The 19,524-nt window shown below is 41.7% G+C and overlaps 1 protein-coding gene and 1 long non-coding RNA gene across 2 annotated transcripts in view; one reads left to right on the top strand and one right to left on the bottom strand.

Moving 5' to 3' along the window:
* Positions 1-1,657: 1,657 nt before the first annotated feature.
* LOC135411689 (uncharacterized) lies at positions 1,658-8,546 on the bottom strand. The gene is made up of 3 exons (XR_010429257.1): positions 8,426-8,546; positions 8,094-8,175; positions 1,658-7,943 (listed from the first exon to the last, which is right to left on the bottom strand). It is a non-coding gene; the product is annotated as an uncharacterized LOC135411689 (long non-coding RNA).
* Positions 8,547-9,221: 675 nt separating this feature from the next.
* The window catches only part of CLVS2 (clavesin 2), a 60,428-nt gene continuing 50,125 nt past the window's right edge, over positions 9,222-19,524 (top strand). Inside the window, exon 1 of the mRNA XM_064649633.1 lies at positions 9,222-10,416. Within this exon, the coding sequence (XP_064505703.1) occupies positions 10,028-10,416 (389 nt within the window). The 5' untranslated portion in view covers positions 9,222-10,027. The remainder of the gene's footprint in view (positions 10,417-19,524) is intronic.

The raw sequence follows: 19,524 nt of genomic DNA, 5'->3' as shown, positions 1-19,524 counted from the left end.
TTCTCAAGGGCAGTATGAAAAGTCCCTCTGACTTTGTGGATCAAAACTTCATGTCTGCATGACATTTTCCTTGCACTGATGTGTGAAAACAAGTACATAAATTCCAGGTTTGTTGCTATCACCTCACTAAGATAATTCACTAAAACAAGCTGAGAGCTAAAGGTAAGAAAAGAATTCCTGCGTTTAAAAGAACTTACAGAGGTGGAAAAGGGTTTGAGGTCAGTTTTTGGCTATACAAGAGACTGGTAAAATGCAGATCATATTTTATGTTTATTTACAGGACCTAGTGGGTTAGGGTTCAGGTTCTTTCTAGGTTCTTAGGTACACTTGGTGAAAGTGAAAGAGAAGATAGCAAGGTACCTTGCCTCCACTATTGCTAGTGTAAAAAGGCTTGGTGAGAGCAAACCCTGCTGAGCCCTGGCCACAACATGGTGTTACCTCTTGATTCCATTTATCTTCCTACAATTCCAACCTGGTGACAGAGAAATGAGCTCACAATTTCTTCTCTTTAGTCCAGAACATGCTCAGGCCTCTGATAATCTCAGCTGTTTGAAGAACAGCTTTTTGCCCAGTGGGCTCTCAGTCACCAAGAACAACTGTAGAAGATGTTGGGGTTTCTCACTGAGTTGTCTAAGTTCAACAAAAAGGGTTCCCTTTGTTGCTGCACACATGCCTGTGTGCATCAGTGTGTGCCTCAGCTTCTGTCTTCTGTGCAGCTGAAGAGAAAAAAGGTTACCTGTGCAAACTGATTCTTCAATGGTTGTTCAGCCTCTTGTGTGAATCAAACAGTGCCTGGAAAGATCTCAGGAGTTTATGAAAAGTGTTCAACAGCTATCTTATTTTGCACTTTTCCTTCTTTGAGTTTCTCAATGATAAAGGGATCTAAGACTTAGGCAAAATGAAAAGTAGTTGCTTGCCTCTCTAGTTAACAGATCAGGTGCAGGTGTCCTTTCCATCTCCTACCATTCCATGGTACCTCCACAAACTAAGAGCCAAAAGATAGCTAAACGTTCAAGCTGAACTGCAAGTAAATATGTCATCCTACACTGTTGCTATTTAATAGGGCTTTATTTGCTTTTCAAAAGGCAGGTGTCCAGAACCAAGTGAGATTCCCTGAGATACAGGTGACACCTGCATAGGGCTGGCAAGTGGAACATAAGAGCTACAGGTGACCCATGCCTTCCAGAGCAGCAGTTCTGGTGCCATTATGGAAGGCATCTCAAAAGACTTTAAATGTTTGTGGTTTGGCAACTGAATTGAATCCTAAGTGACATTTTTAAGGTACTGAAATCAAATCACCTGCAGCAGTGGCAGAATGAACTTCATTTCCAAAACTAAATGTGTCTATATTTGTTAGCATTGAGCTGTTTCCATCACTGTTTTCAAAGAAAACTGAATTTCTGTTGCCTGATACCATTACTGTCTGTAAAATACCATGACAACAAGCTCTCCATACGTGTAAGTTTAGAAAAATAAAGCCACCTTTCTGCCCATTCCGGTTTAATAACTTTCAATGGCTCCATTTATTTTGAAACAAGTTACAGCATAAGGCAATTTTGCTACTCAATAGCTTTTGGGTGCAATTTGTTTTTGACTTAGTAAATAGATGAAACTCTCAGACAGCCTGATTTCTTTAAATAAAAAAAAAAAAAAGGCAGAGACAAATTTAACAGGCAGCAAGCTTCTTCAGGCTTCATATTATTTTCCAAAAAGAAAATAGAAAATCACAAAATATATGGATGATGTGCCAAGTTTTCAAAGAAAGGAAAAAACTGAAAAATCCCAATGAAATTATAACACTAAACAGAGCCCATGGTAGTTACATTATCTTGCCACTGAAGTATTTGTGCTGTGATGGAGTGCAAGTACATTTTGCTGAACAAGCTGAAAATGCTGCCACAGAAGAACAGGCTGACTTCAGCTTTATTCAATTGCTTTGTTTTCAAGTGGTTTCTGATATTTCAAAGTAACTGACAGAATCAAGCCAAATTCACAAACTCAGTCATTCAAAAGGGTATAAATTATGACCTTCAAGATCAGAATGGATGTTTCTATCCATATTGTATAGTTATGGCAGATGAAAATGATCGATTTCTACAGAAAGCAGGTGGTTTAAGGCTGCTGTGTGTAAAAGGTGACATGAATGTTCCTAAGAGTTCACCTGCAGGTTGTATCAAGTAATAAGATCAGTGGTGGTAACCAAGTCACCAATGACAGATTTGTTATTGCGTCTAGATGTGGGGATCAAACACTGCCAGAAATGGTGTGGTGATACTGTAGGATTAATATCAGACATTGTATCCAACTTGCAATGGGCAGAGTCATATTTATCATTATCATAGTGGGTATGACTTGAATGAAGCTTGCTCAGAGAACACTAAGAATAATACTGTACCAAAAATTACCTATGAAACTGTTTATGAAATCACATATCATGGGAAAAGTATCCTTCAGGAGATGGTATGTTAAAGAGGAGAAAATTCCAGTACGTCTTATCAAGAAATATGATGTGGTACAAATCACCACTAAATTGTGTGATGTGTGTGCCAGCAGGTATCCTTGTCACACAGCAAGTAAAACAGACTTCCAGTGAAGAAATATGGAGTTACCTGACCATGTGGACAAAGTATTAAAAAATTACCAAGAAATATCAGGAAATGAGAGCTTGAAGACGGGATATAATAGTTCAAAAAGGAAATGCTTACTTGCTTGGTACAAAATGAGCTCTAAACATGACAAATAGTTAGAAAGATACACAGATAAGTTAAGGAGAGTAATAAGTCATTGAAAACTTTTCAAAGGCTGGATTTTCAACAGAAGACTCTTCTTTATGAAAAAAAGCAATACAGTCTTTCCAGTCAGATGAAAGATGCAACTTATTTTTAAAGCAAATCCACCAAGAGATTGGTGATACTGGAGATACTGAGGTTTCCCATAACCACACTTAAAAAGATGAAAACATGTCCCCAGATTTGGCAAAGGTATTTTCTAATACCTTCACAGCACTGAGTCCATCCTGCAGTATCTCTTCCATAAGGATCTGAAGGAAATAGCTGATACTAGCTTGGAAGGTACTCAGATTCCTGAGCTGTAAACTAAACAAGGCTTAGGGAAATCACAAGTACCCTTACTTTGTGCAGCCAAACCAAACATTCCCTGGTTTCCAACGCCATTAAGTTTGCAGTTATTCTGGCATAGGTAATGCCAGTACCATGAAAGAGCTAAGATTTGTCATTCTACATTGCATCCAAATGGGGTTTTCATCCATCTGATGCATGTGCTTGTATGTGTTCAAGGACAAAACTGATAACCCTCTACTTTGGTATGCAAGTCTGGATATTCACTTTAAGGAATCCAAGGCACAGCTCATCACTGAGAGCTTTTCAGACTTATATGTCATTCTCATACCTGCATTAAAAAATGATTTAATGAATAATTTTGTTCCATGACTGCATTCATCCATTTTTAATAAAATGAACATTTAGTCCAAACTTAGTATTCTTCAGCATTCTGTATTAATTATGTACTGAAACTATGGTATGTTTAGTGTCCTAACTCATCATTTGACTAAGCTTACTGAGACTATTGGCTCAGTTATGAATTATCTTTTATTCTCTACATATCTCTGACATGCAAATTTCTATAGCAGTGAAACGTCTGACTGCTTTGCTCTCAGTTAATGTAATATTAATATAACAATGAAGTTCATTACATTTCCAGATACCTTTTTTACCACATTAAATTAATGTTTGAACTTGCTTGATACACAACCTGCAGTTACCGAAGTTTGGGTTTATTTTTTTTTTCCAAATTGATACAGCTGTTAAGATATTTTTGTTGGCAATAATGCCAGGTGAAACTTCTACTTTTATGTATCATCTATTTGTGAGATGCTGGATTTTCTAAATCATAGATTAATTATTTCTACTTATAATTTCACCTCTGGAAGACTATCTGCTCCAACAGTAAGAATTGCATGTAAGGACCTCATATAAATAAGCCATCAAAATGCTGTTCCCATGACGTTAATGCTCTGCTGACACCCATCCGTTCAGACTGTACATCCGAAGTGTTTTAAATGCCAGAACAGAGGCTGTGCAGCTAAAAAAAGGAGAACGGAGATTTTACCTTAGATTTTATACCATTCTCCAAATAAAGAAATAAATTATTCTGTCAGTCTACAGTAGATAAGATTAAAAAAAAAAGGGGCTAAATTGCAGCAAGTGATAGATAGGCCCAACTTTGGGAAAAATGCACTCAATAGATAGTGAAGCTCTGGGACAGACTGTCTAGAGAAGCTGCAGAGTATCTGCTGCTGGAAGTTTTAAATACCATCCAGACAAACATCCATCAGGATGCAGGATAGATAAACTAGGCAATCTCTTAAAACACCTTCCAGTTTTATTTTTTTTTATGATTCTGTGAGTAGGCTTCTCATACTGAAATATTTCTCTGATTAGAGCAATGCTATGTCTGCTGTAAAGCTATTTATCCTTATGTTGTTAGAGACCTCTGATGATGAATAAAAGACAGATGCCTAGTTTGCTATCAGAAGCTGGTTTTTCAGCTAGTTGGCATCTGAAGTTGCAGGCAGATTTCCAGCAGAGCTCAGTTCTAGAAGTTCCTTTGTTTCAGACATAATGGGACTTTCTAGGCCAAGCATCCTGACATTTTCTACAAATATGCTTAAGTAAAGATCCCCATCATTCTCAGGCATAGGACTGCATTCTTGTAACTCACCTAGTTACAGAATGAGATCTGAGGCTAATCCTCAACCTCATGTGGCTTCCACCGAGATTTAAACCAAGAAGTTTTATTAGTTGCCTTCATTGAGACAAGACCATGCATGAGATCATTAAAGTTCTGCAGAGACCTTATAGCAGCTTTCCAGTACCTAAAGGGGGTCTACAAAAGAGCTGGAGAGGGACTTTATACAAGGATTAAGGATCACTTTTTACAAGTGATTGAACAATGGGTAATGGCTTTACACTGAAAGAGGGTAGGTTTAGATTAGATATTATGAAGAAATTCTCTCTTGTGAGGATGGTGAGACACTGGAACAGATTGACCAGAGAAGTTGTGGATGCCCCATCTGTGGAAGTGTTCAAAAGTAATAGTAATGGGGCCCTGACCAACCTAATCTAGTGGGTGGCATTCCTGTCCATGGCAGGGAAGTTGGAACCAGATGATCTTAAGATCTCTTCTGACTCAAGCCACTCTATGATTCTATGATCAGTTGCTAAGTTTCAATGATCATATGGGAACTTGTTAAGTCATGGCACTGTGGTTAATTAATTATTTGAAAGATTAACTTACATTGAAGAAAATATTTCAGGAGTCAAGGAGCCTAACACTAGCTGATACTGTTCCTTAGGCTTCCACATTAAGCCACTCTAGAGGCATACTAAGAACCGACAAAGATGCTTGTTCTGACCACCTATAGTTGTGTTTATGCTCTTAAAATGTTTGAATGAAGTTTCTAAATTGATTCTGAAATTGGGACCTAGACTTTAAATTTAGCTGGTTCTGATTTAGTTGTTAAGGTGCTTTTGATGAAGGTGTATTTAGCACTTTTCAAAAGCTTCAAGGACACACTTAGCTATATGTACCAGCAAAAACGCTGCTGAAGAGGAAAGGATATATGTTCCTAGTTACATGTACTTTCAAATCTATTTCTCAGCTCTTTAGCTATATCACAGCTACATAAGACAAATTGTCTTGGAAATTTGATCCTCTATGCACAACTGCCCTGAGGGAATAGCCAGAGCAGGATGTTGAGGACAATGTAACTAAGTCAAAGACAATAGCAAGAGCTGTCTAGGGTCTTAAACCTCTTCAGAGAAAGTGAGGCACCAACACAGTTATTTTCTTATCCACCAACAGTATTTTTTAATTTTATTTTGTATTCTGTATTTCTATTATATTTCTGTATTCTATTTTTATTCCTGAATACACTGGTCTATTGCTGATTATAAACAATTTAATTTTGAATGTGAATTAAGATCTCTGATACCAAACACTTACAGAAACACCTTTGTGCCTCATTTGTGCTTTATTTTTATTTCAAATCAGCTGCCTAATTGTAGTGCTTACAGAATTGTAGGGCACTTGGATTTTAATTGTATCAAGTTCAGGCAAAAATGACTATAAAAGCATCAAAGAAAAATAATGGTTTCTCAGTGCAAGTGAAAAGATGCTGAGATTTACATAATGGATTTAGTCAGACACCCCTACTGTTTTATAGAGGGAAAAGTGCATGTGCACAATAAATAAATTACACTGTGCCATCAATATGTTGCATCTAACTGCATTAGTGGCTCCATTTTTCCCCTCATGACTTAGGTGGGGTAACATATCGGAAAGCATATATTTCTTCATTATACTATTTAGATGGCTTGATAAATCTGCTTATAGATGACAGAAAGAGTTTTTTATTGCTCCTACTAAGTTATTTATATTTAAACCAAATTCTTCATGTGTCTACATGCAAGATATAAAAATATTGAAAGAAATATTATTATTGTCATAATAAGACCTATCTGTGACTCAGGTAGAACAAGACCAATATCTTGTTTTTTCACCTACTCTGCCTTCAGGCTGCCTTGCCATGTGCTCTTTTCATAGTGTCCACCTTCTAAATCTACTCAGTTCAGGAAAGAGCTGTGCAAACCATTTCCATCCACCTCCACACTGCCCTCCATGAGGGTGTTTTGATCTATCTTTCAAGAATTCATTGCTGAAGTTATTTTCTTCAAATGCTGTTCACATTTGGTGAATCTCATTTTAATGTGTCAAAGTACTGGTCAGAAATAGTTCAATTATTAAATCCATTTTTATGGAGACTGAACCTTGTTTAAAATGGAAGTTTATAGAACTGGAATGTTTTTGATGAAGTTAATGAATATATTTAGCTTCCAGACTTTTTTATCCTCTTCCTCCATACTTTTCCCTGTGTTTTTCTGTGCTTTTTTTTCATTTGAAAGAGGATAAGAAGAATTGCTTAAATATGGTCAAAAATGGGGAAAACCAAAAAAATGGAACAATAATGAAATTTTTCAGATAATTTCCATGTATTTTCTTAATTTTTAAAATATTAAGAATCTCTAGAAATAGCCTTTTCTGTCAAAATTGTTAATAATTTTTTTTGGCCAGCTTGCTTCTTTTCTCTGTTCAGTGCATCTACGCTGGAATAAATGAGAAAATCTAATATATGTGTTATGTTTCCATTTGCAAAAGAAAAATAAAGCAAATTAAGGCTTTTGTTACTAGAGGTCATAGACAGGATGTATTATGGACTTGATTTTGCAAGACACTGAATGCCTGCGGCTCGCTTTGCACCGGGTGAATTTAAGGGAGTTGTCACATGACCTACTCTTTTATTAGCTTAGTTGCAATGGAAAAGGAAGAGCAGTTGCATCAGAAGTGGAAAACGATGGCAGGAAAAGTCTGGCAGTTTGTTCCATAGGGGTGATGGAAACAGCTATTCTCAAAGGATCTCTGCTGAGGAACATAGAAGTAATGCAGAGGAAGATAGCAAGAGCAAAAGAAAATGAAGATTTCAGAATAATAGAAAATAACAATAATAAAGCGCAAACTATTTCTAGAGCTCTAAAAAAAAGATATCAAGCCAGATGAATCATATCTATATAAGGGCACTAATTTAAAGGCATTTTATCAGACAAAGAGAAATAAGCATTTCTGGAGAATGATTCAGTCTTTAGGTAGACAGCATATCTTTCTCTCTTGAGAGACATCTCAAACCACATTGTGAAATTCAGATGGAACAGAGCTGGGACATGATGACTGGGCACCATTAGACTGGTCTTTCCTACAGTTTCTGCCTTAAGCTAGGCCACTGGAAGTCTGCTCCCAGCTCCAGAAGGGCTGGGGTTTCTCTTCGTCATTCCAGCCACCCACACTGCAGACATTTTGAGCTCAGGCACCTATGAAGAAATACGTAAAACTTGACCCTTAAATGGCACTAAGACAAGATCCAATGAGGAGCTGCAAAACCCTATAAAACCCAGTAAAACCCCAAAAACTCTCTTTAGCCCTCAGAAAAAGGACGATTTTGCCACCTAAGTACTGCTCACTGCACAGACTTGCGCTCAGAAGTTGCTCATTGCAGAAGGCTGCCTCCTGCTGTCAAGGTCATCTGTTTCCTCTGGTGATGGCCTGCAGAAAATGGAGGGTATGGTTTAATTGTTTCTACAAGTACTGTTATTTGTCTGAGAACCCATACTATACTTCATGCTGGTGTATTCCCCATACATACTCCCTATGTGGATCAGTTATCTCAGTGCCTTTTCAATAATTCAGCCTGTGTGCTCCGGCTATGTCATCTTGGGAAAGGAGCAGTACCAAAGAGCTCTGCTTCTCATAGGAAGGAGGAGAAGGTACATGTTACAGGCATTCCCATGTTTACCATATCTTTCATGTAAGCTTGATTTTCACAGGTGTATTTGCATTGGGAAGGTCCAGTTCCACAATGGTCAAATGCTCTTCAGCGGAAACTTTTCCTGAAAGCAGACTGCAGCATCAAACTTTCCTGCATGAAAAAAGACATCTTTCCTCACTGGTATATTCAATACACAGAAGCAAAATATTTTTGCCCTTTGCAATATAATGCAACTTAAGACATGCTGCCTCCCACATAAGGCCATAAAAAAGGGCTTCTTTCTTTTATTCCCAGGTTTTTAAGCTCACATCGTTTCATGTTAGGAAATTCAGTCAAAAAAGGGGATTGCTCTGAAAGCCACCGCTTGACGAACACCACCTCGCTACTGTCACGACACCGAGATCTATACGGACGCCTGGTCTGACTCCCACGGGATGCTCTGGGGGGCTCACGCGTGGCCCCACTGACCCCACAGTCTCCCGGCCACCGCCCCGCGCCAGGCACCCACCATCTCCCTCCGCGCACCCTCGGCGCCAGCGGCGCAGGGACCCCTCCTCGGCCGCGGAGCCTCCCCACCCCTGGGGCGCTGCGCTGCGTTGCGCGGGGCCGAGCGAAGCGCAGCCGCCCCCTCCCTTTCCCTTCCCGGCTCCTCTGCGGCGCAGGGCCGGGGCGCGGCCGCGGGGCAGGTGTCTCTGCGCGCCGCGGCGGGTGCGCGCCTGTGCGTGAGCGGGTGCGCGCGTGTGTGTGCGCGCACAAGGCGGGGCCGCGCAGCAGGCAGCCCTGTGCCGGCTGGTGCCGTCTGGGAGCCGGGGCGTGGAGCGGAGGAGGGCGCGGAAGGGAGGAGGGGGGGGACGAGCATCCTCCAGGCCGAGGCTCTGTTTGTTTCTCCGAGCTCCGCGCCGGCGAGCGGGAGGCGCTTCGGCACCGCTACCGGCGAAGTACCTGCGGATCGGCTTTCCTCCTCCTCGCTGGCTTTTTCCAGTTTTGTGGTGGTGGTAGTTTTTTTTTTTTTGTGTGTGTGTGTGTGTTTTTTTTTTTTTCTTAGCCCTCCCTCAAATCCAGGGAGACGCTTCTGAAGCGGGGTGAGCGCCGACCTTACGTAAATGGTGCTGCTCCGGGGAGGGCATCCCCCCTGCGAGCCCCGGGCCAGGGGAGCGTCCCCGGGCGCCGCTCGCCCTGCCTAGCTGCCGGGCTTCTCGCCGCCGTCGCCGCAGCCCCGCCTGCGATCCGCACCGGCACCGGCGGGGGCGGGCGGTGAGCAGCAGCCGGCAGCCCGCAGCCCCGTCCTCGGCGGGTTTCGCCGCCTCCGCGGACCGGCTGCGGGGATGATGCGGCGCGTCGGACCCCGCGGCGGGGAGGGCGCTATGTCAGAGAGATAACGCGCCTCCGCCAGCAGCCCGGGGGCAGTGTCGGTGCCAGGTCCCCCCGGGACCCGGCTGCCTGGGAGCCGCTCGCAGCTCAGCGGCCGGACTGGCAGCGGCGGCGGGGCCGGGGAGAGACGGGGCGAGGCCCGGCGGGGCGGGCGAGCGGCGGCCGGCCGTGCCGGGGCACCCCGCCTCCGGGGGGCAAGCGCCCGGGAGGCTGAGGAGCGCAGGCAGCACAGCCAGGGAGGAGGAGGAGGGCAGCGCCATGACTCATTTGCAGGCAGGTCTCTCCCCGGAGACTCTGGAGAAAGCCCGGCTGGAGCTGAACGAAAACCCCGACACCCTGCACCAGGACATCCAGGAGGTGCGGGACATGGTCATCACCCGGCCGGACATCGGCTTTCTGCGCACCGACGATGCCTTCATCCTGCGGTTCCTGCGGGCCAGGAAGTTTCAGCACTTCGAGGCGTTTCGGCTCCTGGCCCAGTACTTTGAATATCGCCAGCAGAACCTGGACATGTTCAAGAGCTTCAAGGCCACAGACCCGGGCATCAAGCAGGCACTGAAGGATGGTTTCCCCGGTGGGCTGGCCAACCTGGACCACTACGGCAGGAAGATCCTCGTCCTTTTTGCAGCCAACTGGGACCAGAGCAGGTAAAAGCAGAGCCACCTGCCTGCTTTAACCCCATCTTCCGCCGGGAAATGCATGGGAAAGCCGTGCCAGAGCAGAGGGAGAGAGAGTGGGCAGCAGGGATACACCCGGTGCTGCCCACATTGGGATGGGGAGCAGCCTGGAAGGCAGAGAGAGAGAAGAAAGGAGAAATGTGTTTTGTGGCTTAGGGCCTTTTCAACCAGTTCATCCTTTGGGGTGTAAATTTTGGGAGGGAAGTAGAAACTGCTTGGATGCTCTTCTCAGCTGTCTGATAGGAGGTTTACATCCTTCTGCCTCCCCTTAGCTGAAGTGAGCTGGAATGGTAGACAATGTGCTTATCCTCCAGACAAAGGCTAGTTGCACTCTCTGGGTTGGTCTTTCTGTTTCATCACTCACATTGCTCAGGAGCCATAGGAGAAAGTGGGTGATGCTGGCTGTGTGTAAAACAGGAGTATCCATCATGAGCTGAAAAGTTTGCCTGTGCAGGAAGCTGAGGCTCCAAATCCTTACCCTCAGCTAAAGGAAGCTCTTCCTAAGCCTGGAAATGCCAGGATGGAAGTTGCTGCAACTGCTTCATTTCCCACTCATGCTGCTCCAAGTGTCAATTCCCTGCATAATAAGATCCAAGCCCACAAAGCTTTGGTAGCAAATTCAAAGCGACTAGTGGAGTCCCTAGAACACTTTCTGATCCTTTTTGGGACCACTGTAGCCTGAAGATGACTTAGTAGGCTGACCCAAGAGCTGATTCCCATCAAGGCCCTTTTAAGCTGTCAACTTGATACTGTGTGACACTATTTGTTTATTCTAAATACCTAATTGGGTATCATGCTCAGTTTCTCCTGCGGTCTAAAATTATATTCACAAAACCTGCTTGATTTCAGTACATGTAAATGAAGGAATCCATTAAGAGTGAGCTCTCTAAAACCTGCTCCTATGAGCACTGCATTGTTTCCCGCAGCTCCCAACCTGAGGACAACTTTAGAATCTGAAGCGTTTCTTCATGAAAAAAATTAAAATCTTGCTAGTTACCATCTTTTGTATGGTCAACACAGTGATGGTATCCTAAGCTCAGCTACTTTGAAACGTGGGAAGGACACAAGCAGCTAGAAGAGTGGATAGAAAGAACAAAATTTGGGGGATAGGCATGCCTAAGCTTGCCCTTTAGGTGTTTCTTTAGCTGTCCTCTTGCAGGCTGCGTGGATAGCCATTGCAGGGAGCATTCCCACAGCTCCCTGCGCCAGTTGGTTTTACTGTTAGGGATGGGTCTCTGCCCAGAGAGACCTTGGCTCACCTGGCTTTCCTTGGCTTTTCTTGGCTTTCCTCCTCTCTAAATGTGGCAGTCACATCCACACTGCGTATGGGGGAAGTTTCCTAGCCCTTGCTCATCCATGAATCAAGTCTAGGGACTAGGAGAAAGCTGTTTGGCACAAATCAAAACTGCCCACAGCTAGGCTAACAACTAGAAAAGGTGAATGAACATATGTGGAGCTGAGGCCTGCGTTTTTTTTCTGCTTTGGTTTTCTAGCAGATGGAGCAAAAAAGCTGAGTGAGGAGCAGTGGTGATGAGGCTAAGGACTTGCTGAGCAGTCTTCGTTTCCCACATAAGGATCAGGTCAACTCTTAATATTAAAAACAACTCCACAAACTCTTAAAAATCCTTGAAGGAAGAATTAGTAAAGAAACGGATGGTTAGGACTTTTATGAAGTTATATGTCTGTGATGAAGAAGTTCCCTTCTTAAAGGTAGTGTTGTTTCTTGTTAATGAAAAAAAATCCTAAATCTTTATGTGGCACTTGTCATATCGTCACTTGACTTGATCCTAGTCAAAAGGACACCAAGAATTCAAGTGCAGAGATTAAGTGGCATTTGAAATAATAATTGTCATTTGAAAAGAATGATGTTGAATGTGCTGATATTTAAGGTACATGAGATCAGCTGACAGAACAATACGTTTATTGTGATTTTTTCATGAAGTCTTAGTGGTACAATTAATATTCTTTATGCTATGACAGTGAAGTGGCTGGGGCACACCAGAGTATGTAATGGCCATGTTTGCAATTGGCTGCCTATTGCTTTTCAGCACTGCATGCCCATGGCACGCCTCTCCTCCAGAACAAGGGATTTGTTTTCAGATAGACCACTCAGACAAAGCAGGGAGAGCTGAAGGCCAGCTACGGGGAGTGGCTTGCTTCAAGGCACGTGACAAGTCAGTGACACATCTGGGAATGGAGCTAGGTCATTTTCTTTTCTAATTAATTTAGTGTCTTCCATTATGTGATGTTCAGTGGCTGAACTGGGGGAGTACTGTGTATGGAACTTATACTACGGCTGATATGCAGTATGTCTCATGCTTATGCCTTAACTGACTTGAGATCTTGCAGTACATAACCCAGTGTTCTTCTTACAGGAACAATGGGAGGATTACTTATTGAAACCTGTCTTGTTAGGCCTGCTTTGTATGCTTCGTAAACTAAGTTAATAGATCACAGCACATTTATCATGTGTGCAGCTTATTATGGTCAGGATGCGACAATTAGAAATAAAAAGCTCTAATTTGTTATTTAAATGAATAGGAGACGTACGATAGATGATTTATATAGCACCGGCAGCCTATGGTTTATATAGTTCCAATTAGAAAGAAAAGCGTGGGAGGCAAAAAATTCCTGTGGTAAAACAAGCCTGTGTACTAGATGTTAAATCATTAAATTAAAGCAGGGCCTGAAAACTGTACCAGATGTCCTACCATCTGAACAACCAAATCTGACATGTATTTAAAACAAAAAAAAACAAAAACAAAAAAAGGAAGGTGAAAGATAATGAACTGAGTAGCCCAGCAGCTTTGCAGCAGGACCCAGCCTAACTCTCCACCCTGTCTACTATGGGGAAAATGAAGATGGGTGGCACTCTGGGAGGGATCAGCTTTCCCTATTAGCTTCCAGGTTGTTCATTCATAACTACATTTGGCTTGTAGGTGTCTACATGCATTTGAAGACTCCCCTTTTCTTAATGCATCCAGCTGGTGAAGTTTTTTTGAGTTAATGGTGCAATTAACTTCAACCTTCAGCTACAAGGGATCCCTTGTCATGCATGGTCTTCTGTATGTTTCATGGCACCTGTACACCCATTCCCCAGGAAAAGCAGTCTACTTCGATGCTATGTATTTGTAATCTTTCCGGCATGAATTATCTCAGTATTTTTCCTAGAAAGTGCATTAGAAGAGTGCAATGATACCTAGTTCCTGACAGTGTCACAGTGACCCAGTCAGCTCACACCATCCTCAGTGAATATGGAAATCCTCTGCACCCACTACCATGGGCTCTGCTCTTGCATCAGATGATTTACAGCAGGGCAAAGACGGAGTCCACTGGTTTGCTTTTAAAACTATGTTTTTATGTGCAGAAGTGCTAGAAACTTTTCTTTTTCTCCCGTTAAATGAAAATTTAAGTTCTGTAGCTATTAGAAGGCCAGTCTGCTCCTCAGCTCACAATGAATTGGCAAGGTATTTTTCAAGCTCTGACAGAGGCAGTGTGACAAAATAAATAGCAATGCTAACTATAGTAACATATTAACAGTAACAAAATAGCTGTTTACCACAGTCAGTTTTTGTTTGGAACTTATATCTTTAAAATGATAATTACTGACTAGTGCAAGCACTGTCATTTTTTCTACAGTTGCTCCTGCTGACTGATGCTGTCTTATTGTTTCCTAGTTTTCCCTCAGGTATCTGTATCTGCCTATTATCACTTGTATTTAGGCTGTAGGTGTTTTGGCTGGGGATCTTTTTGATCAATGCTAATGTAAAATTTAGATCAGCTGAATCTTCATCTGTGGCTGTGACTGTTAGACACTTGGCTGACATAAGGCAGAGTGAATAGTATTAAATCTGAATCTAAAAGCTAATTTAGTAAAATATTTGAAAAAAATTCTATTTCTCTATGCATTTTTGTAACACTGGTGCTTTTTGTTTTTAAAATAAGGGCTCCCAAGGCATAATGCCCCTATTTAAGCAGAATAGCTGTAAGAGAACTTTCAATCCCCCATCTCTTTTCAGCATTCAGCGTGGATCCAGACTGACAAACCCAGGAGATGTGAGGCATCATTTTTAGATACTCCTTTGTGTATTTTGAGGGCTCTTGTTTTGATGAAATGCTAAAAATATTAAGCCAGAGCAGTAGGTTAGAAATGAGATGATGGCTCAGAGACTTGACCAGCTTTCTCTTTTAAATCACAGTGGCTCAGAGACTTGACCAGCGGCACAAGAGCTCATTTGACAGAAACTTCTTTTCCAAATGGTGATGAGCTTAAAATACAGATTGTGTATTCCTTATATGTTTGGGACCTTCAAGAGACACATGACTCAAATTTAACTGAAGAAGACTTACTATCTATCTCTACTAGTTAAGTTTGCATCCTGAGAAGCAGATTCATGTCATTCAGTTTTAATTCCCAAAATAACTTAAAAATTTCTTTCTATCATGGAGAAGATGACAAAGAGCAAAAGATACAGTAGGCATCTCTGCTAAATCAGATTATCTGTTATTCAGTGCAAAAGTGAACTGTCTGGAACCAGAATCTGGTTAAACAGATGATATGGTTGATGCCACTCATCATCAAGAATGTAAAGTATTGAAAACAGCTGACACAGCTGAATTTGACATGAGACATCTGTACCCTGCATTCTGCCTGTCTCTTCTCTTTATGTTGGCCTGGTGGAGACCACAGTGAATGCATGGAAGAGGATGCATAGATCACATAACTGAAAGGTAAAGGTGAAAGATCATAGTGGAGTACTACCAAGAGTTGATAGCAGTGTCTGCCAGACTGTTTCCCCCAGAAATCCTTGGAAGCACTTTGTTCATGTCCCACAGAAAATTCTCAAATAACTTTTCTTTTCTATAAAGGGTAAATTACCACCACTGGTAAATGATGAGAAAATGGGATGCTCAGTTAATTGTTTGAGCTCTTCTGTTCTTGACAAATAAAGACCCCAGTGAGGCATTTCCTTAGGAAGCTCTGTCGCTGTTTTGGTACAAATGGTAGCCATCCCAAAGCATTTGAAAGAATCATTGTCAGTATCGCTATTAACTTGTCAGCCTTCCCAGGTTCCATTGCTTTAAAGTCAACCTGAATGAGAAATTTCAAGAAGTAGCAGACTGTGTCTTGCACACCACTCCCTACTTCACTTGAACTCGAGCTGGGACTCACATAAAAAAGGAACATTAAGAGTGCATTATATATGTGATAACATATTTCCAGCATTTTTTATTCACATTAATAACTGGGCTAAAAAATATGTCTAAGTTCCCCATCAAATTAAGCATAGTTTTATAAATAGACGGAATGAAATATATTTAAATTAACCATGAGTTCCTGATTATCCTAGGAATTAGTAATACCTTGCTAACTACAATATGTCCCATAAAAGTCTGTCTAAACAAGTGAATGCAAATAGATTTAGCCATAAATAAATAAGGATTTATTTCTTCACTAACTTCAGGCTAGTACAGAGCATATACTGCAGCCGATCAGGCCCAGCACGCCCTACATACCTGACAGCACTGGAGCAGTGGTTGTAAAACTGAGGCCAGCGTAAAATGAGTGGCTAACTGTTCCCTTGCTGTTATTTAACACGGATTGGTAAGAATAAAACAATACCATATTCCCCTCAGACTGTGCACTATAGTTTCTTCATATTTAAGGCTAATAGGTTGATTTTTTTTTTCTTTTTTTTTCTTCGAAGTAGAAAGGCAGTCAAAGCTGTCTTGGACCAAATTTATTTCACACTCACTAGCTTATCCTGTTTTCATCACATTTCTATATCTGAAAGTAATTTCAGTGTGGAATAAAAGTTTCGGCAACACGATCCGAAGTAATTTTCCCAATATCTCTTTATGTAGGATTTTAATTTCCCAAAAGTCCAGCCAAAGGTGGACTGTATTTTAAGGCAGAGCCTATGCATTCTAGTGCTGACATGAACAGTAGTAGCAGTGAAGTGAAATGCTGGATGATGTGGGAATGGAGTGGATTAAAGATGTGTCTATATGCAGATAACTCTCTGCTGTGTGAAAGCTTCCATGCAGTTTCTTCAATCATGTTTTGTTTGCTTGGGATGTTCAGCTGATATTTTCAATACTCTGCTTGCCATTTGCACCACCTAAGATTTCATCTGTCGCACCAGGTTTACATTTCTGGCTTGTCTCAGCATATGTCCACAGTAAAACCTGCTTTAAATACCCACTAATGGCTTTGTCTGTCTTTCTGGTGTTCTGTACTGTACTTACGTAAGGTATTGAAACCAGTACAAGATATCCATTATAGAATGAAGAATAGCTCCAATCTTCAACTACTTGCCCTGAAGGGTATTTAAGGTGGGAGGCTAGATTGTTAGTGACATGCCCCTGTATACTCCTGATGTGGCTTTTTAGACTTAAAGAGTACTTTAGATACCTCCCTCTGGCAGGAAGCGTTCTTCCTTGCTTTTAGCTAGACCTGTTTTCTTCAGAACTAATGTCAGTTTTCAGTGAGTAAACACAAATATTGTCGTCGTTGTGAACTGTATTTTTTACACTAAGCAAACCTGCAATAGGAGTTACAGTGATGGTGAATATGCCATAGATTTGTGGAGACCCAGCCCTGTGACTGTTATTTACTCTCTGTGGTGGCTGAAATCCTGGTCCCATTGATGCCTGACAGTTTTTACACTGTCTTGAATTAATTCAAGACATAATTAGGTGTGTTTTTGTTTACATGTATACATCTATGTATTTATTTCTTATGTACACATAAGAAAAGCATTTTATGACCAGTCTTAGAGACCTGATTTGTTTCATAAACAAAGAATCATTATGTCTGATGCACCAGATTTCTAGCAGCCTTGTGCCACTAGGAAGCCATTAATCCAAGGTATGTGATGTCTTCTTGAACTCCTTAGGGAAAACATTAGAGACGTACATCAGGACCTTGGGACCCTTCTTCCTGGACTGAATGTAGGGCTCTTGTAGCAACCTTCTGCTTTGCAGAGCTCTTCTCCTGGAGAACGAGATCTTTTGAATGAGGCAACATAAATGTCAAGTAGGGTTGAGGCTAATTTTAGGATTTGAACATTTCTAATGTCTGTTTCTTGTATGAGTTCTCATTGGAGGTCTTCCTTGGATTGAGGCATTAGCTGCTCTCTCGGTGTTTCACTCACTGTAATTTCCTTCTCAGTTCAGTATTTCCTCTAGGTATGCCTCTTACATGATGTAACTCTTTCTAATTTTGTGAAGCATTAAAAAAAATATATTTCTGAGACTTACACCGCCTCGTGGAAGTAGCCAGGAGTTTAAAGGCAGTTTGCCACACGGAACCCAGCTCCAACCCCAAACATGACTCTGTAAACCTCCTTCCCTCAGGCTGTGTGTTTTAATCCTGATGCTGGCAGTTGTACAAAGTGCATGTCACAGAGGGAGTTTTTAGTACCCACGTTAATTAGGTGCCCTCCACTGTCCGTTCACCAGTGTTGTACTGGATAGGTAGACTGGTCTGCAGATGCACTAGGCAAGCTAAGGGCTTTTAGTGCCACTACAACTATCTGTAGTTCTTCATGTTGCCGAACACTCCCTACATGTCCCGTTGAACATGTGCAAACTAGTTTGGGAAAGAGTCCATAAGGATTATTTCAGGTTGCTCTTCGCACTGTGTAGCTGGGGGTGTTTGTTGGCTTATTCAGAGGCCTTCGCAGTGATGGTGGCATTTTCCCCAGCAGTTGGGCTTGGGGGGAGCTGCTCTGCCTGGGGAGAAGGGGAGCATCAGCAATGCCATGCCTGAATTGTTGGCCCTCCCACGCCAGCCCCTGTGCCCTCGTGCAGGTTTGCCCAGGGCAGGCAGAGCTCCCTAGGTGTGCAGCACTGTGCCTGCTGCAAAAACTGACCCAGCAGTTCCTTGATGATCAAATTGCACTAACAGGGTTGTTAAAGGCTGAAAGTTTTAAAGATTCCTTTGGAACTGGTTGTAAGGCATATCCTTTTTTCTCCTTGGATAAAATTTCATTTGCAGAAATGGTCTTTATTTTTTTTCTTTTTTCCTTCTTTTTTTTTCCCCCTGCCAAAAGGAAATAGAGAATTTTAGCGTTTTGATGATTTCTATAGGGAAATTACAGATAATTTTTTTGTGCTGTTTCTTCTCTTAGTTGAAAAAAACATGAACAAAAAAGAGGGAGAATGCCAAACTTCCTCTAAACCTTAGATCTCAGAAAAGTAAAGCATTAGAAAAAAGTTAAATCTCAGAATAGTGTGAAGGAGAGATTATGAAAAATTTTATCCCAGTTAATTAAACCAAATTCAAAACAAAATAAGGGTCTCCAAAATGAAGAGAAGAATTTTTTAAAACAGTGCTACTGCTAATGATTTCTGGGGAAAACACACTTTCTTGTGTTCTGACATTAGGAGAGTCCTTTTTTAGTTCCTTTCCTGTGAATGCATAGTTGGGAAGTTCACTGAGTTTTAGTTGGCTAAAAAAAACAAAGATGGAAAGATGTGAGGAGTCATCTACAACAAATTAATTTCATTTGTATTATTTCCTTTTTGCAGATACTTTCAAAAATACAGCTATGCTCACAGCAGAACAGAGTACTAATTGTATTAAAGCAAGCAGAATTCAGTACAATTTAATCTAATTTCTAAGTAGGCACACATGCTCTTTGCTACATATGCAGTATAATGAAGAATTCTCCGGGGACTCACAATTTTGAAAACTCTGTTTGATGCCATCATGAGAGACATTTAAAGAGCCTTGTTTAAAAATATCTTCACAAATGCTGAAGATTTCACTCTTTTGTTTCTGGAATATTTGTTTATCTGATATTTTTCTGGTTTAAATTTCTTATGCCTCATTTGATACTGTGTTGGGACCGGAACATTTATGTCTGTTTCAGTAACTATTTATAAAATCTGAGAATTATAGAATGGTTTGGGTTGGAAGGACCTTAAAGATTATAAAGTTCCAACCCCCATGCAATGGGCAGGGGCACCTTTCACTAGACCAGGTTGCTCAAAGCCCCATCCAACCTGGCCTCGAACACTGCCAGGAGTGGGGCATCCACAGCTTCTCTGGGCAACTGTCCCAGGGTCTCA

Source organism: Pseudopipra pipra, chromosome 3 (genome assembly GCF_036250125.1).
Source record: "Pseudopipra pipra isolate bDixPip1 chromosome 3, bDixPip1.hap1, whole genome shotgun sequence".
Lineage (NCBI taxonomy): Eukaryota > Metazoa > Chordata > Aves > Passeriformes > Pipridae > Pseudopipra > Pseudopipra pipra.
Note: the sequence above shows the minus strand (reverse complement) of the source record. Positions and strands in the feature narration are given on the sequence as shown.